Raw genomic sequence first — 18196 nt, forward strand, 5'->3', positions numbered from 1 at the left:
TTTTTTGAGTTTCTTTTTTATTCTACTTAGATTGTCACGTCTGGGCACTGCAAACCCAGGTTATGTGGCTGAGGCAGGTAGATTGCAAGTTAAAAGAAAGTCTGCCTGGAGCACACAGTGAGACCCTACCTAAAAAAAAAAAAAAAAAAAAAAAAAAAAAAAAAAAAAAAAAAAAAAAAAAAAAAAGAAAAGAAAAGAAAAGAGATGACCACTCATGCTCTCCAGAATTAATCTCCCCAGTTATCATCTTGGTAATTCTATCTTTAGATAGTTTAATTACTGTGGTGGTTTGAATGAGAAATGTCTCCCACAGACTCACATATTTGAAGACTTGGACTCTAGGTGGTGGTGCTGTTTGGGGAGGTTATGGAACTTTTAGAACATGAAGTCTTGTTGAAGGAACTGTAACACTAGGGACAGGCTTTGAGAGTTTATAGCCTCACCCTACTTCCAGTTCATGATCTCTGCTTCCTGTATATGGATAGGGATGTGATCCCTTAGCTCCCTGCTCTGGCTGCCTGCTACCATGCCTCCCTGTCCATTATGGACTCTCCCCATGGAACTCTAAGTCAAAATAAATCTTTTCTTTCTTATGAGTTGTTTTTGGTCATGGTATTTTATCAGAGCAATAGAAAAATAACTAATGCAATTGCTACCTATTCTTTTTTTTTTTTGACACTCTATCACTGAGATATATATCCAGCCCCCTAAATACTATTCTTAATCATTCTCTTTATTAATGGGAGACTAGTGATCAAATGTTGGACACAAATACCTTAGCTTAAAAAGTAATTAAATTACTATGTGAGCAAATGTAATTCTAAAAGGATGTCTGAGGTCCTAAGTGAGCTATAATAGGAACAAATGCAATCAAAAATTTCCATGACTAAAATAAGATGCTCTATAAACTGTCAAAAAGCTGTCCTTACACATAACAATGACAACTATTATTCTGAGGTTCAAGTCAAATGATTCTAACCCATTACCCACATTTACCTCAGGCACTGCTATCATGGATAGGAAGGCAAACTAAACAGAACAAACCAGCATTGTTCTTTGTACATATAAAAGACTATTTTAGAAAAGAGCATTATTTTTGTACAGATTTTTTAGTTTAAAAGTAATATTTATTTTCTTTACACTAAACAAGTCAGAAGACAGTTTTAAAGAAAAAAAAATCCAGTTTGGAGTGGTACAGCAGAGAAGCAAGTACAGAATCTTACGATCAGTCCCATGCCAATGCCTCTAAAGCAGGACTTCAGCATCCCTGGAACCAGGATGGGAGGAGAGATAGCTATAAACCATCTCAGCTCTGCACTGTGTGTTTACTTTTTCATTCTCTACACTGATGCTACTTGGAAGAAGATGTGACTTTCCAGGTACTAGCTAAATAACACATAATTCACAAACAACTCTGAGGAAGGAACAATTTTGCCCCTTCAGTGATGAAAAACATACGGGAAGAGTTATTTAACCTGTAAGTCCTTCTGCTAGAACAAAACTAAGAATTTAGTCTGCCGTCAGATCAGCAAGCTGTATTGTATGAAAATACTTTCTGCTGGGATACAGCTCAGTAGTACAGCATTTGCCTGGCATGCATGAGACCCTAGGTTTAATCGGGGGTAGTGAGGGGGAGAACTTTCACACCAACTCTTATTTCTATTAGATTATTCAAAATCATAAACTGAACACAATGTATATAAAGGCAAGTTGCTAATCAAACGTTTTTGTGAGGAAAACATTAGATGGATGGATGGATGGATGGATGGATGGATGGATGGATGGATGGATAGATAGATAGATAGATAGATAGATAGATAGATAGATAGATAGATAGATAGATGGATAGATACTGTAGATAATACCCATTTTTTTCCCCTTCAGTACTAGACATTGAACCTAGGGCCTTATTTATTTTGGGCAAGTGCTCTACCAATGAGTTAGCTCTCTAGCCCTCCTTTACTTTTTAGTCTGACACAGGGTCTCACTAAGTTACTCAGGCTGGTCTTAAACTTGCTCAGTAGCCCTGGAAAGTCTTGAACTTGTGATCTTCCTGCCTCTGCCTACCAAATAGTTTGGGATTACACGTATACACCACCACACCCAGCACTTAAGTATACTGAGTAAAAGTACTGTGGATATGCTGAGGGAAATGGTAAAGAAAATTGTCAACTGTCTGTAACTCCAGTTCCAGGGGATCCAACATCCTCTTCTGTGCTCCATGGGCATTGCACAGCATGGGTGCACTTACCTACATGCAGGCAATACACACATACACATAAAATAAAAATAATAAATAAATGATTTTTTAAAAAACTACATTTTAAGCAGAGTATAGAGGTCATGGCTATAAACTCAGCACTTGAGAGGCTGAGGCAGGAGAACTGCTCTCAGTTTGAGGCCAGCCTGGGCTACAGAGTGAGACCCTGCATCAAAAAAAGAAAGAAACAAAAAACAAAAAAAAATCCCAAAAAGAAAAAACCATACAAATTTTAACTTGGAATTATAAAACCTTTTGGTGGAAAGATCTACAAGTTGGAGGTCAGCTACAGTGAGTGCCTGGATAAACTCCACCTTATTCAACGCACCTTGCTATACCACATGACCCTATCTCAAAATAAAATGAAGTTTAAAAAATGTGTGTGTGTGTGTGTTAATATGGTTCTTAAAGTTACTATATTAAGCAGTTATCTTCTAAAATGTCCCACATTTTGGACATATCTGTCTCAAACTGGGCACAGTTGGGGCATGTATGGTAATATAAAATATACACCTAGGTGGAGAACTTAGAGTGAAAGAGAATGTCAGCTAGCTAATTAACAATTTTGATTGCATGCAAAAATTACTATACCTGGGAACTAGTACTCCATTACCTTTTCAAACTTAATCTCATTTGCTTCCTTTTACTTTTTAATGTTGACACTAAGAAATTTTAAATTACAAGTATGGCTCACATTACATTTCTCTTCACTAGCACCAGTCTTCTAGAAGCCTGACTAGGTTGATTTTGCAAACACACTATTTCTTCAAGTACCAACCACATTACTGTTACAGTAACAATAAAGGCCCCTTAAAAGAAAACTGGTCTAAAGAACAAAATCTCTGGCCTGAAGACTCAACATTCCATTTGGGCCCATGTCAATCACCTGGACACAGGACCACCCCTAGAAAGGCAAGTTCACCTTAAGCCATGCTGGAGGGATAGGCACAGTAACGAATGCTTTAATGAGATGGTGAAATGTCCTGCCTGGAATCCCTGCCCAGAAGGCATTTACTTATGGGGACACAAACATGTCCCTTTGTAGGTCTGCTGGCTTCTTCAGAAGAGCCTTTCCTTTTCTTTTACCTCTTTTCTAAGCATGCTTCCCCTAACTTTTTGGGCTGTCCCAATATTTTTGGCTTTCTTACTCTTTGTCTAAAGCTCTCCTCCCTGCAATGTGGTTGCCTCCATCACAGTCTACGTGTCTGACTTCCATCACAGCTTAAACTGTCATGGGGCATGACTTTTTCCTTCTCTCCTCCATACTCCTCTGGGCAGCTGCTGAGATTTACAGCTTGTCTGCCCTGATGATTTTTCTTTTAAACTCTAAAAAAATTGCCCTAAAGCTTCCACTTGGGTCCATTCTTAAATTCTTTTATTAATGAGACTACGAACCCTAAGAGGAACCCCGTTTTACCCTGTATCATCATCATGACAAGTAACTTCAGTCTATGCCATCAGTAGTGGTGCTAAGTTTGATCACTTCGTGAAGGTGGCAAAAGCAAACTCCCCCAGAAAGCACATTTTTCCTCTTCCCATTAATAGAAATAGGGAAAATAAGTATTAGATACAACTTTTTTTTCTGTTTGTTTCAACAGTGTTTGGGATCCATTGACAATCCTTGTCTCAACTGTATATAATAGTGCAGGTTCCAGGGCGAGAGCTGCATTTTTCTGTAGACTTTCCATTGTTATTCTTTACCCCTCACACACTGTGTCCCTCCTCTCAGAGTACTGAGTCATTAAGGGTATTGTATCCAGCATCTCAAAATCATTATTGTTATTATTTTCTTTGAAGTCCCAACTTTCTCAGGCTTGGCCAGTGGAAACCCTTCTAACCTGGTCCTGTTTTGTTTTGTTTCATTTAAAAAATTACTTTTTATTTACTGTGTGGGGTGCCATGCAGGGGGTGCTCATATGCCAAGATACACCTGGGGAAGTTAGAGGACAACTTGTGGAAGTCAATTCTTTCCTTCCACCATGTCAGTCCAGGAAATGTTCAGGCTTAGAGGCAGGTGCCTTTAACTATTGAGCCATCTCCACTGCCCCTGTGTTCTTTGAACAGTCCATTAAACTCTGCCTCCTCATTTTCTAGTACTACAAGATACTCCAGGTTCACTTTGTATTTTCTGCCCTGGATCTGGATGAAATTACTTATTTTTCTACATGGCATTAGGCTGGAAAGCACCAAGAAAACTTTGTATATTCCCTCCTTACACTGAAACACTTGGCTCCTAATTATATTAATATATTCACTATTACAATTTTCTACAGTGAACCAAATGAGTTAAGATTTGAATTTCTTGTCACAGAGAGGACTGTAATCAAAATGTACTCAAAGTAACTATTTTGTCTTTGCAATTATAATTTTAGTTTCCTAATGTAGATAGGCAAACAAATACAACTTAGATGTAGTTTTGACCTCTGGTCTGGGCTGTCACGCCACAATATTTATAAGGTTATCAGAAGATAATGGACCACAGCAAAGACCCCAAACAGCATATAGCTCAGGTGGGTAAAGGACCTCTATTGTTCCTAAAGTAGAGGTAATAAAACAAAATGGATGTGAGCAATGGCCGGGCCTACAGCTGTGCCTCACACAGCCAAAGAACTTCTGCTACAAGCAGAGAAGTGCTTCCAAAGGCTTGTTTGAATTCCTTGACTGAAATAGCAACCACTCGCCTTTTGCTGCAGCGCTGGAGGCTACAAATTGCCTGAGACCCTGTAAAATTCGAAAGTGGAACAGTCTGCTACCTTTTTTTGCCCATCTTCGAGTTCTTCCCTGCTCTTCCACTGCGGTCCTCTTCAAGCTCCATCTCGACCTGGGAAGAAACCACAGTTCATTAGCCAAATACAAGGTCGGGAGGCTATGGTGGAAGTTCAGAGGGAGGAGGCTGCCGGCTACTCCCTTCTTGGAGCTCAGGGGTGAGGAGTGCCCGCCCGCTGCTCCCGGCAGGGCCGGGAGGTAACGCACCTAAGGGCTTCCCTGTGGGCGCCCAGCGTCCCCACCACCCACGTGAACCCCGCTCCACCACCGCCGCCCTGCGGGATCCCTTCCGCCCAATGCTCCTCCACCGCCCGGTGCTCCTCTACCGCCCCTGGCCAGAGCCGCCCGGCTAGAGCTGCGCGCCGCTGGGCAGCAGGATGTGGATCCTGCGCGTGGCCGGGCAGCAGGATCCACACCGCGTGGCTGGCGCGGAAAATGCCGCTTCAGGATGCTCCCGGGGCTCCTCCAGCGACTGGGCTGGAACCACTTGGTCCCCTACGGACTTCCGAGTCCTCCACACTCTCCGAGACGCCCTCTTCCACGGACGGGAACCGCGCTCAAGAAACTGGAGAACCCGACCCTTCCTGGGAACTGCCCACTCCACGCGCCCCTACCTCGGGCTCGGGCGGGCTCCCCTATGCAGTGTCCGCCAAGATGGGGATTTTGGAAGAAGAGGCTTGGAGTTTAGCGGAAAGCCGGGAAGATGCAAGCAGCGGCCTCGGCCTCTCAAAGCTTCAAAAGCCGCTACTTCGATGGGGAGAGGGCTTCTTCCACTTAGAGTAAAGCAGACACGCAGCCACCGCCCCTGCGGTTCCGCAGCCAATCAGCCTGAAGGGCGGGATTGTTCCCTACTCCAGTGAGTAGGATTGTGGAGAGGTTGCGAAACAGGAGACATGTCCTTGCTTCCTCAACATTTTCAGATGGACTCCAGAATCGCCAGTGACACACTTATACACACGTCTTTGCAAGTCCAGGTAAGTCTCCATGAAGAGCTCACTTTGCTCCCTTGTGAGTCATTTGTAAAAGGGAACCTTCTCTGGCGTAGCTAATCTAATGTACTTAAAAAAGTTATCTACTGAGGCATCAAACTCCGATGAACCCTTGATATAAGGTAAAGCTAGAACCCCTACAAAGAAGAAAAGTGGGACCTCTTCTGTGCTGGATAGTTACAGCTGTCAACTTGACACACCTGGAAAGAGGGAACCTCAATTGAGGCATTTCCTCCATCAGATTGGCCTGTGGTCATGTCTATGGGGCATTGTCCTAATTGTTCATTGATATGGGAGGGCCTAGCACACCCTGGGCAGTGCCACCCTGGGCAGTTGGTCCTAGGCTATATAAGAATGCAGGCTGAGCACAGGCCAGGGGAGCAAGTCAGTAAGCAGTGTTCCTCTGGTATGTGCTTCAGTTCCTGCCTTAGTTCCCTCAAAGATTGGGATGTGTAAGCCAAATAACCCCCCCCCACCAAAAGCAATCAAGAACCTTGCTTGTTCTGTATTTAAATATCCCTTCCTGGCAGCATTATTTTTTTGTTAAAGGTGGGGGTAGAGAGATGGCTCGGTGGTTAAGCACTGGATGCTCTTTCGGAGGACCTGGTTTGGTTCCCAGCACCCACATGGTGGCCAGCAACCCTCTGTAACTCCAGTTCCAGGTGATCCTATGCCCTCCTCTGATCTCCACAGGCATTGAACACACTGGTACACTTACATGTATGTGGGCAAAATAGTTATATACATATTAAAGCCTGGTTAAAAAAAAATCCATTCGATTTATTGATTTTTTGTTTTGTTTTGTTTTTTGAAACAAAGAGATCTGCCTGCCTCTGCCTCCTGAGTGCTGGGATTAAAGGAATGTCCCACCACACCAGGCTGTATTTAAAGCTTTTAACTATTCCATCAATGCCCATTTTCCCCACTGGGTATATCAAGATTCTTATAGTTTTTTATTTGGGTTGCTATAGGCTTTTGAGTGTGATGGGACCTATCTCAGACCATTTGTGTTTGACTCTGGCTTAAGATGCTGGAAATGCAACAGCCATCAAAAGTAAACCCAAGGGGGTTGGAGAGATGGCTTAATGGTTAAGAGCACTGGCTGTTCTTGTAGAGGACCCAGGTTCAGTTCCCAGCACCCACATGGTGGCCAGCACCTCTGTGATTCCAGTTCCAGGGGGATCCAATGCCCTCTTCTGGCCTCCCTCCATGTGTTTGCAAGCTCTTTGTGCACTTAAATGCATTCAGGCAAAACACTCATACACATAAAATAAGAATAAATAAGTAAATAAAAAATTTTAAAGTCAACCTGAGACAGAGTTCCTTCCTTGTCTGAGTGTTCCATGACACAGACATTTGTGGGAGTAAGGCAAGCTTTATTAAGAGAAGGTAAAGAAAAAATGAGAAAAAAAAGAAAGAAAAATGAGAGAAACTCTTGAGAATAGGAATGGATTCTGAGAGAAGAAAAGGCTATTGAATTTCTTTGTCCAAGTTTTTAGAGGGTATGGCTGAAACTGGACAAAGGCTGAGGTGATTGCTATGAAATTGGTTAAGTCCCTAGATGTATTTCTGGCTGCGCCAATGGGGAGTTAGGGGATGGCACACTCTTGGCATGTCTCCCTGACCCATGCAGAGGTGATCACGTACTGTTCACTCACTGCCTCCATGGTTAGGGATGGTTGAAGCCCCTGTTAGTTACACTGAGCACCCTGTTCTCAAAGATACCAAGAAGTAGCTGGAGCTTTTTTAGTCAACTCACTGTGAGATGATCTGGGTCTCTTTTTTTTTTTTTTTTTTTTAAGATAGGGTTGCATAGAGCCCAGACAAGCCTCAAACTCCCTAAGTAGCTCAAGATGATCTTGAACTTCTGATCCTCTTGCCTCTACCTCCTGAGTGCTGAGATTACAGATGTACACCACCACATCCAGTTTCTGTGGTGCTGGGGATTGAACCCAGGGCTTCATGCATCCCAGGGAATCACTCTACCAACTGAGCTACATCCCCAGGCCTTGTTATAACAGACTCTGTCACCATAAAGGTCTGGCAAGCCTGGGTGAGGCCTTCCTGGTCCCATAATATCCCACTCGCCACTTAGCACACATTAGGTCCTAGGTCCCTGCTTCATGGCAAACAGGCATTAAGCCCTTTCTCATGGTTCATCCCTGAGAAGTCGGGGTTCAGACAGACAAGCTTGCTCAGGCCCAGGCTGAGTAAAGGCTTTTGAACAGCGCCAGCCAACAGTCCTCTCCTAGGGGGCACCCCAAACCCAGGAAAAGTCAGGAAGCATAATCTAAGCCTTACCAGGGCACCTGCAGATGCAGCTGTAATTAGCTGTCAATTTTAACCCAGCCAGCCTAGACCCCATCTCCCATGTCTAAAGGGAGCACCCAGTCTCCTCTGTCAGGCAGGGCTCTTAAGAAACTGTGCCCACCAAATCTCAGTGTCAGCATGACACAACACAGAGGAACAGGGACAGTGGGAGACAGGGAGGAGGAAGGAGCCACTTGTCCACCGTCCACCCCAGTAGCTCACCCATGAAACAGGTAGGACCAGGCAGAAACACTCCAAAAGCAAACACCCTGCCAGACTGTGAAAGGCCATGGAGAGCAGCTCTGATGGAGTCCCCTCCCCCTCTCCCCAGCTGTCTGTTCATTCTCCAGGGTACAGGGCACAGCACAGGTCTAAAGATGAACCTGGCAGGGCAGGAAAAGCAAGCTGAAGATGATCCAAGGGCCAACTCCAATCATTTGGCTGGGCTCCACGGAACGCTGTGTTGAGAAGGATTCTAAAGCCCAATCTAAGCTCATGAACACCATGAACAACTAGCCTGGTCTCTATAGGAATGGGGTGGGGCAGCACCTGTCTTGGATCCAAGGTCCTCCACTGCCAAACAGGAACTCAGGTCACTTCCTGACGCAGAATGACCCAGGCCTCTTGTGTCACACAACACACATTTTTGTGGTGCCCAGATGCGGGTCTTGGGCTGGGCCCTCATCACCCACATCCCTCCCTGAAGGCAATCTACTGACAAATTATACATAATAGATCAAGAAATATATCTCTAGATAAGGTTTATTTGAGACCAACGGGTCATTACCCAAGATTTATCTGGGTCTCTTTTTTAAATAGGTAGAGGCTTTCTTAGAAGCTTTGTTTATATAATCTTTTATAATTAGCTGCATTAGAAGCAAGAATAACATGAAAGGACAATAGGGTCTTATACCTGCTCTTCTAAGGCTTTCGAATGGGGAGAGGCTGTCTGTCATTAGTAGCCGAAAGCTGGGTCCCCCTCTTATCTGTGGCTTGGTTATGTCACATCCAGCTACAATCTGGTTTTTTTTTTTTTTTTTTTTTTTTTTTTTTTTTGGTCCTTTTAAGACAGGGTCTCCCTGTAGCCCTAGCTGGCCTGGAACTCACTATGTAGGACCAGGCTGGCCTTGAACTCACAGAGATCTGCCTGCCTCTACCTCCCAAGTGCTGGGATTAAAGGTACAATCCGTTTTTGTTTTGTTTTGTTTTTAAATTTTATTATTTTTATTTTATGTGTATGCGTGTATTGCCTGCATTTAGGTAGGTACACCCATGTCGTACAATGCCTGCAGAGGTCAGAAGAGGCTGTCGGATCCCCTGGGACTGGAGTTATGGACAGTTGTTAGCTGCCATGTGGGTGCTGGGATTTGAACCTGGGTCTTCTGCAAGAACAACTAGTGTTCTTAACCGCTGAGCCATCTCTCCAGCCCTGGTACAATCTGTTTTAATTCATCTTCCTCAGCGTTCCAGGCTTTGGTGGTTTGGCCTTTAATCTTCCTTTTAACTCCAGCTCCTGTTCTCACTGCCAATATGCAAAGAACTTGAAGTTTTCCACTACTATCTGCAGAGAGCTAGCTCCTTTATCAGGATTATTAAACATAACATTTTAGGGTATTACTTTATGTCACCAGCAGTAGGGACTGGACACACACAGCTCTCCACTCCACAGTAGCCTAAAGAGTTCCCCTTCCTGTTAGAAATCTCCATTCAGACAAAACTGGGATTTGTGGCTTCAGTGAAGAAAAAAATTTCAGGGAGAGCCAATATGAAGTAAAGGTGGATTTATTAAAACAAATGTAAAGGTACTTCAAGAGAGTAAAGCACATTCAACAATATGGGCATGGGCTTCTCAAGGGAGAGTCACATTTAGGTTTCATATATATATAATTTTGGAGGCTCTCAAGTGACATTTTTAAAGATTGCTAAACACCCCCCCCTTTTTTTAAATTATTGCTCAAAGAATGTAGCTTATAACAAGGTTAATGAGTAAAGAATTTCCTGCTGTCAATAGTTTGAGGTAGATTTATGATGTGTGCTTTTAAGGTTTAGGAATGACAGGAGAGAGGTAGAAACTCAAGGTTTTACATCATTTTGGCCTTAAGTAAGCACAGTTTATTTACTCTCCTTGACAACAGGTCATTTGGAAAACACATTGTTTCTGTGGGCCATGTGGGCTTTGTCAGTGGAATCTGAAGTTTCCTGCCTTTCTCAGCAGAAGAGGCAGCTGGGATAAAGGGCTGATTCCCCACCCCCACCCCCCAGGCTTTCCTTCTCATGTCACTATGACTTTCCTCTTTCTGTTCTGCCTCATTTTAGTTTTACTTTTTAAATATTTTTGTTGAGCTCAGGTTGTGCCCTTCCCTAAGTTATACCTTACTGGGTAAAAATGGTGGCTTTTTCAGACTTTGCCTTGCCCAGGGAAGACTCCATTTTACAAGCATCTTTTTCAGGATGAATAGCAGCTATGCACCTGGTTGGACACAAACAACACCATGTGTCAGGCATGACCTCCAAGGTACAGAATGATGAATGACTTATTCCTAAAAGTAGAAAGGAGGCCAGGTATGGTGGCTCATACCTTTAATCCCAGCATTTAGGAGGCAGTGGCAAGAGGACGTGAGATTGAGGTTGGACTGGTCTACATAGCAAGTTTCAGGCCATCTAAGCTACAGGGAGGGACTGTCTCAGAAAAAAAAGAAAGAAAAAAGGTGTCACCCTAAAACTTACCAAAGTAAATTGGGACTTTAAGAACACATGGGTGTATTAAAATTTTCTGAGGAAAACCAGGCCCCACACACAAGACTGAAGAAAGGGTGTGACTCCCTCACCTGGACTCCATAAAAAGGAAGACACCTGACACAGCAATGGTAACAGCCACTCACCTGTCATCTGATGATCCAGTGTGTCAAAAGACCAACAGGCAGAGAACTCACAATTGTCCCAGGGGCTTCAGTTCAGTTGAGTCCCTGCAGTTGAGGTCTGTCAACCCCATTCATCCATCTGGAGCTGCCATCCATTTGTCCACTCATTTGTTCACTTGAACCAGTCCTGCCCTTCACCTCACCAGCCTCCCCTGCAAGCTGCTTCTGCAGCTAATTCTGACCCTGCAGCCTCATGCTACGGCAGCAGCAGCATCTCCAACAGACCTCTAGCCTGGCTCATTCTCTCACTCCCTCAGACATTCTTCTACATCCCCAGTTACTGTTTCTCAGGCCTTTGAAATTCCTTAAACTCTACTGTGGCTTCTTTGTAGCTTTTTGTAGCTTTTGTAGACATTTGCAACCTACATATATGCATGTGTGTGTGTGTGTGTAGATATAAATATATTGACTATAATGTGTAATGTGCATTCTGTGAGTTAATATTAGTAATTAAAACTGGAATAAAAGAATCTGTGTTTTTCTTAGTCTGATATCTAGAAAAATTGGACTGCTTGGCAAATTGTTGCTGATAAAACTGCTGTGCTTATTCAATAAATTTTGACATTGTGGAAAAACAAATGTGTTCCTCTATATTTCTTTCATAGCACACTCACAATTTATTCCTAATATTTGATATTTTTGTTGCTTACTGCTTTCTTCAAACTGAGAAAAAGTAAATATCATCTTCACAATTCAGATTCATAGAGAACCTCACCTTAGACCTTTCATCCCTCTTATAAGCATAGGGGAAATGGCTGTTTTGTAACCTTTAGCCTGCATGCCTGTGGAGAGCGCTGTGTGGTCTGATCTTTAGAAAAACTGATATGCCTGACTTCTCACTGAGTAGCCCAACCCCTGGGGAAAAGTTATTGAGGTGAAAAGAACATTTTGATTTCAGAACATTTTATTTATTTCAAGTGCTCCTGTTTTCTTGTTTTCTTGTTCCTGGTATTGTGTGTTTAAAATTAATGTAATCACCTGACAGATTCTTGGCTCTCTTGAGAAGGTGGTCTAATCTTGTGAGACTGATGTAATGTCTAGCAAAAACTGCATATAAGATCTACTGGAAATAAACTTGAGGCTGGCAAATAAAGATTTGCAGCCCTTCCGAGACTTGTATTCTTTAATCCTCACTCCCGTTTCAGGTTCTGTTCGATCATTGCCATCAGGCACCGGCAGGTGGCACCCAAACAGGGACCCTGAAAAGCAGGGATTTAGTGAAGGATGCCATGGAACGGAGAGCGCTCGGTAAGATTTTGCTCACAGTGGTGATACAAGGGAGTAAGTATGGGTCAGGGAAATAGTTGTCTGCTCTTTGTACATATGCTTAAAAATATGCTTAAGGTAAGAGGAGCTAAAGTAAGCTTACAAAAATTAAATAATTTTATGGATTTTGTTGAAAAGGTTTGTCCTTGGTTTCCTGAACAGGGTACATTAGATACAGAAGTATGGCAAAAATTGGGAAAGGAACTGCAGGATTATTATGATAAGGAGGGACCAGAGAAAGTTCCGATAGATACCTTTAGTCTCTGGACCCTGATTTGGGATTCCCTAGATCCTCAATCAGAAAAAGAAAAAATGTCTGACAAGTGCGTCCAAAATGAAACTAAGCAACCCTCCGCTCCCCCGGAGTCCGAGATGACTGATGCCCTGAGGCTTTTATTTGATGATTCACAAGAAAACTATGATGAGGAACTTGATGTGACTAGGGAAGTGGCTGCATTAAAATTACAAGAGAATTCCTATCCTCTAATTTCATTTGCAAAGGAGCAGTCAGAGGTAAGACAGATGAAGCATATGCAGAGAAAGTTAAATATATTAGTAGATCAAGTAAATATTATACAAAAGAAGCTGCCTTTTTGTGGCTTCCCCACTCCTTCTGTTGTTGCAGGACTAGATCCCCCTGAGGTGGAAGATAAACCTGTGATTGTAGTGGTGAAACATTCTTCTGAACCTCATCCTTTGTCTTTAATATCACCATTACAAAAGGTTGTGCAACAAGCGGCTGCAAAAGGAGATGATATATCAGGATTTAATCTTTTTCCAGTTATGGAACAGGATGATGGACAGGGAAATAGAGTTAGGACACATATTCCTTTTCCATTCAAACAAAAGAATTAAAAACTGCTTGTGCACAATATGGACCTACTGCACCTTTCACTCAGGCTATGTTGGAGTCTCTATCTACTGATGCCTTGACTCCTAATGATTGGAAACAATTGGCAAAAGCTTGCCTGACAGGAGGAGATTTTCTTTTATGGAAGTCAGAATTTGGAGAACAATGTCAGGCTACTGCAGATATTAATAGGGCTCAGCATATCCCAGTAGATTTTGATATGCTTGCAGGTGAAGGACAATATAAAGAAACAGCACAGCAAATAAACTTTAATATAGCTGCCTATGCTCAAACCAGTGCTGCAGCTAAGAGAGCTTGGTATAAGTTGCCCTTTTCTGGAAGGCAGACTGAAGACTTATCTAAGATTAGACAAGGTCCCGATGAGCCATATCAGGATTTTGTGTCAAGACTTCTGCAGGTTACAGGAAGACTTATAGGAGACAGTGATGCAGGGTTGTTGGTAAAACAACTGGCTTATGAGAATGCTAATTCGGTGTGTCAAGCTGCTCTCAGGCCTTATAGAAAGAAAGGAACTTGTCTGATTATGTTAGAATTTGTTCTGACATTGGGTCTTCTTATACACAAGGTGTAGCTATAGCTGCTGCTTTGCAAGGAAAATCTATGACAGATATTATGTTTCAACAATGAAAAGGAATCAAAGGAGGAAAAGCTGGTGCAGGGAAGTGTTTTAATTGTGGACAAATAGGACACGTAAAAAGAAACTGCCCTTGAGGCAACTCTAAAGTTGACAAGGAGAAAGGTCCTGGGGTCTGCCCTATGTGTAAAAGAGGCAGACACTGGACTAATGAATGTAAGTCAAAAAGAGATCTGCAAGGCAATCCTCTTTCGGGAAATGAGAGGAGGGGCCAGCCTCAGGCCCCGTGACAATGTATGGGGCATTCCAGAAGGGAAACAATTCATTTTGGAACTCTTCCAAGCAACCCCAGGCAGCGCAGGACTGGACCTCAGTTCCTCCACCTACGCAGTACTAACACCAGAAATGGGGATGCAAGCTTTGCCAACAGGAATTTTTGGCCCTCTGCCTTCAGGGTCAGTGGGTCTAATATTAGGTAGAAGTAGTGTCTCTATGACAAGATTGTTAGTTTCTCCTGGAGTTATTGATGCAGATTTTCAGGGAGAAATAAAAATTATGGTATATTCTCCTTCAAAGATTTCAGTAGTACAGCAAGGACAGCATTTAGTGCAGTTATTATTGCTTCCTTTGTTTCCCATTAAGACAAAGAGCCAGAAACAGATCAGGACGTCTCAAGGCTTCAGATCCTCTGATACATATTGGGTTCAAGCAATTCAAGAGACTCGGCCCGAATTAAGTTTAACAATTAAAGGAAAAAGATTTACAGGCTTACTAGATACAGGTGCAGATGTGCCTGTAATAACAGAACAACAGTGGCCGAAATCATGGCCTAAAAAAGCTACTATTACTTATCTACAAAGTACTGGGCAGAGTATGAATCCAGAACAAAGTAGTGATGAACTTCATTGGCAAGATGATGAGGGAAATGAAGGTTTTTTCATTCCTTATATTGTCTTTGGACTGCCTATGAATCTTTGGGGTCGAGATGTTATGTCTAAAATGGGGGTTTATATTTTCAGTTCAAATAATCAAGTTAGACAGCAATTGTTAAATCAAGGATTACTTCCTTATTCAGGTTTAGGGAAAAAATCCCAGGGGCTATGTACACCTTTACAACCAGTAATAAAAAATAATAGACTTGGGTTAGGGTATTTTTAGCTGAGGTCACTGAGCAGCCTGCACCTCACGCAGATCTGATTGTATGGAAAAGTGAAGAACCTGTATGGGTGAATCAGTGGCCTCTCTCAGCAGAAAAAAATAGCTGCTGCTGAGCAGTTAGTGCAGGAACAGCTCGGCGCAGGACATATTGTGTCCTCTAATTCTCCATGGAACTCTCCAATATTTGTTATAAAAAAGAAATCAGGAAAATGAAGGTTGTTGCAAGATCTTAGAAAAGTCAATGAAACTATGGAATCTATGGGAGCTCTACAACCAGGTTTACCTTTACCTTCAGCTGTGCCTCATAATACTTATAAAATTATCTTAGATTTAAAAGATTGCTTTTATACTATTCCTTTGGCACCACAGGACTGCAAAAGATTTGCTTTTAGTGTACCTTCAGTGAATTTTAAAGAACCATTAAAAAGATATCAATGGGTGGTCTTGCCTCAAGGTATGGCTAACAGTCCTACTTTGTGTCAAAAATTTGTGGCTCAGGCCATTCAGGAAGTGTGTGAGTCCTTTAAACATGTTTACATCATCCATTACATGGATGATATATTGCTCACGCATCAAGATGAGAGCTTACTTCTACAAGTCTTCATATGCATTAAGCAGGCTTTGCAGCAATCTGGTCTACAAATAGCCCCCGAGAAAATTCAAAGACATTCTCCATATTCTTATTTAGGCCACATTCTTTATCCTAAAGAAATTAAACGTCAAAAAATTCAAATCAGAAAGGATAATCTAAAAACCCTTAATGCTTTTCAGAAATTATTGGGAGATATTAATTGGTTACATCTTTATTTAAAACTTACTACTCATGAGTTACGTCCCTTGTTTCAAATTTTAATAGGAAATTCTGATCCTACTTCACCAAGGGAACTTACTAAAGAAGCGCGTGAAGCATTGGAAAAGGTAGAATCTGCTATCGCGCAACAACAAGTGTGTTATATTAATTATGAAAAGCTTTGGGAGGCTTGTATTTTTGCCACAAAACATACTCCAATTGCAGTATTATGGCAGGATGGTCCATTATTATGGATTCATTTACTTGTGTCCCCTGCCAAAGTCCTGCTTCCTTATCATGAATCGGTGTCTACATTAATACAACTCATTAGATCTGAGTCTAATAAATACTTTGGGAAAGAGCCTGCTAGAATTATAGTTCCTTTTAGCAAATTGCAAGTTGACTGGTTGTTTCAAACTTCTGACACTTGGGGAATTGCTCTAGCAAATTATTCAGGACAAGTTGATAATCATGACCCAAAACATAAACTTCTACAGTTTTTTCAGAATACAGAAATTATATTTCCTAAAGTTACAAGTTCTGTTCCCCTACCAGATGCTTTGTTAGTCTTTATGGATGGTTCTTCCAATGGGAAAGCCTCCTATGTTATCAATGGTGGAAGTGTTGTTGTGAGTACACCACATTCTTCATCACAAATTGCTGAACTTCAAGCTATTGATTTAGTGTTTCAAAAATTCCCACATCAAGAGTTTAATCTTTATACTGATAGTTTCTATGTATTTTCTGCTTTACGTCTTTTAGAAACCGTTCCTGTCATAAAAACTTCTAATAGCATAGTGCATGAATTGTTCTCACAAATTCAATCTTTTATTATTACTAGAAAAAAGAAATTCTTTATTGACCATATTCAAGCACATTCTGGCTTGCCTGGACCTCTTGCTCAAGGGAATGATTTGGCCGATCTTAACACAAAAATTGTGGCTTTCTCTAAAGTGGAGCTTGCTCAGCAAGCACATGCTAAACATCATCAGAACAGCAATAGTTTAAGGCTGCAATTTGGTATATCTAGAGAAGCTGCTCGAGATATTGTTCGCCATTGTCCACACTGTCCTGTTACAATTCAATTTCCACACTGGGGAGTAAATCCTCGTGGACTTGTTCCTAATCAATTATGGCAAATGGATGTTACCCACATTCCTGAATTTGGTCGGTTGAAATATGTTCATGTTACTATATCAATTCTCTGGATTTATACTTTCTTCTGCTCTTACTGGTGAAGGCACTAAACATGTTATCACTCATTGCATGCGTTGCTTCTCTGTACTTGGAACACCAAAAGTTTTAAGAACAGACAATGGTTCTGGGCATACTTCTCATAAGTTTCAAGAGTTTTGTGTACAATTTGCTATTCAGCATAAAACAGGTATTCTTTATAATCCACAGGGTCAAGGTATTGTTGAACATGCTCATGGCACTTTAAAAATACGATTGGATAAAATAAAAAAGGGGGAGTTGTATATCCATTCACCACAAAATCTGTTAAATCACACTCTCTTTATTTTAAATTTTTTGAATTTGGATGTACAGGGTCACTCTGTGGCAGATAGATTGTGGCATCCATCAACTTCCACAAATTATGCAAAGGTTAAGTGGAAAGATCCTTGCACAGGAAAATGGAATGGGCCAGATCCAGTACTCATTTGGGGACAAGGGCATGTTTTTGTTTTTCCACAGGATGCTGAAAATGCACGCTGGTTGCCAGAACGGCTGGTGCGGTTTGCTGAGTTTGGTGAGTCTGTGGCTGACAAGGATCCAAGGTGTGATTGATGACGAGTCAGAGCAGTATTGGGCATATGTTCCTGATCCTCCATTTCTACATCCAGCAGTATGGGAGGGTCCAGAAATCATTGTGATAGTAAATGATTCTGCTCTCCTAAATCACCCCACTAATAAGGATCTTAAATCACAAAAAGAAGTAAATTATACATATGAAGGGAAAGGTGTGGGGACTCCCATTTGTTTTGTTAACAATAATACTGCTCCAGGATGTGTAAAAGTGGATTCACATAAAAAAAAAAAAATAGGCTCTTCAGGATGTTGTACAACAGCAGAGTTAGTCCTGCCACGAGGAGATCCACAGTTGGGTGAGAAGAGGCCACAACAGTTTTCATTATGTGATCATCAATATAATTTGAGTAATACATCTTTACTCTGGAGAAGGTGTCTAGGGTCAGTTCCTTTGAGATATAATATTTCTGGCACAGACACATATTTTGGACTGGTCTGGTAATCAGCAAGGAGGAACTGAAGAGAGTCCACAAGGAGGAACT

At 41.9% G+C, this 18196-nt stretch overlaps 1 protein-coding gene and 1 long non-coding RNA gene across 5 annotated transcripts in view; one reads left to right on the plus strand and one right to left on the minus strand.

Annotated features, from left to right (window-relative positions):
• Positions 1–5813, minus strand: part of LOC103725176 (multidrug resistance protein 2) — an 87577-nt gene extending 81764 nt beyond the window's left edge. For 2 of the 4 annotated variants that reach the window (XM_029558321.1, XM_008822487.3), the window contains exons 1-2: positions 5641–5813; positions 5014–5081 (exon numbers count right to left, since the gene is read on the minus strand). In XM_029558321.1, coding sequence (XP_029414181.1) covers positions 5014–5075 — 62 coding nt within the window. In that variant the 5' untranslated portion in view covers positions 5076–5081; positions 5641–5813. Of the gene's footprint in view, positions 1–5013; positions 5082–5640 lie in introns of those variants that run through there. The other 2 variants (XM_029558322.1, XM_029558320.1) reach the window with 2 other exon arrangements.
• An 85-nt stretch (positions 5814–5898) lies between these two features.
• Positions 5899–17895, plus strand: LOC108490165. The gene is made up of 3 exons (XR_003847683.1): positions 5899–6000; positions 12392–12494; positions 17601–17895. It is a non-coding gene; the product is annotated as an uncharacterized LOC108490165 (long non-coding RNA).
• Positions 17896–18196: the final 301 nt, after the last annotated feature.

Source organism: Nannospalax galili, unplaced genomic scaffold, assembly GCF_000622305.1.
Source record: "Nannospalax galili isolate Female #2095 unplaced genomic scaffold, S.galili_v1.0 scaffold85, whole genome shotgun sequence".
Taxonomy (NCBI): Eukaryota; Metazoa; Chordata; class Mammalia; order Rodentia; family Spalacidae; genus Nannospalax; species Nannospalax galili.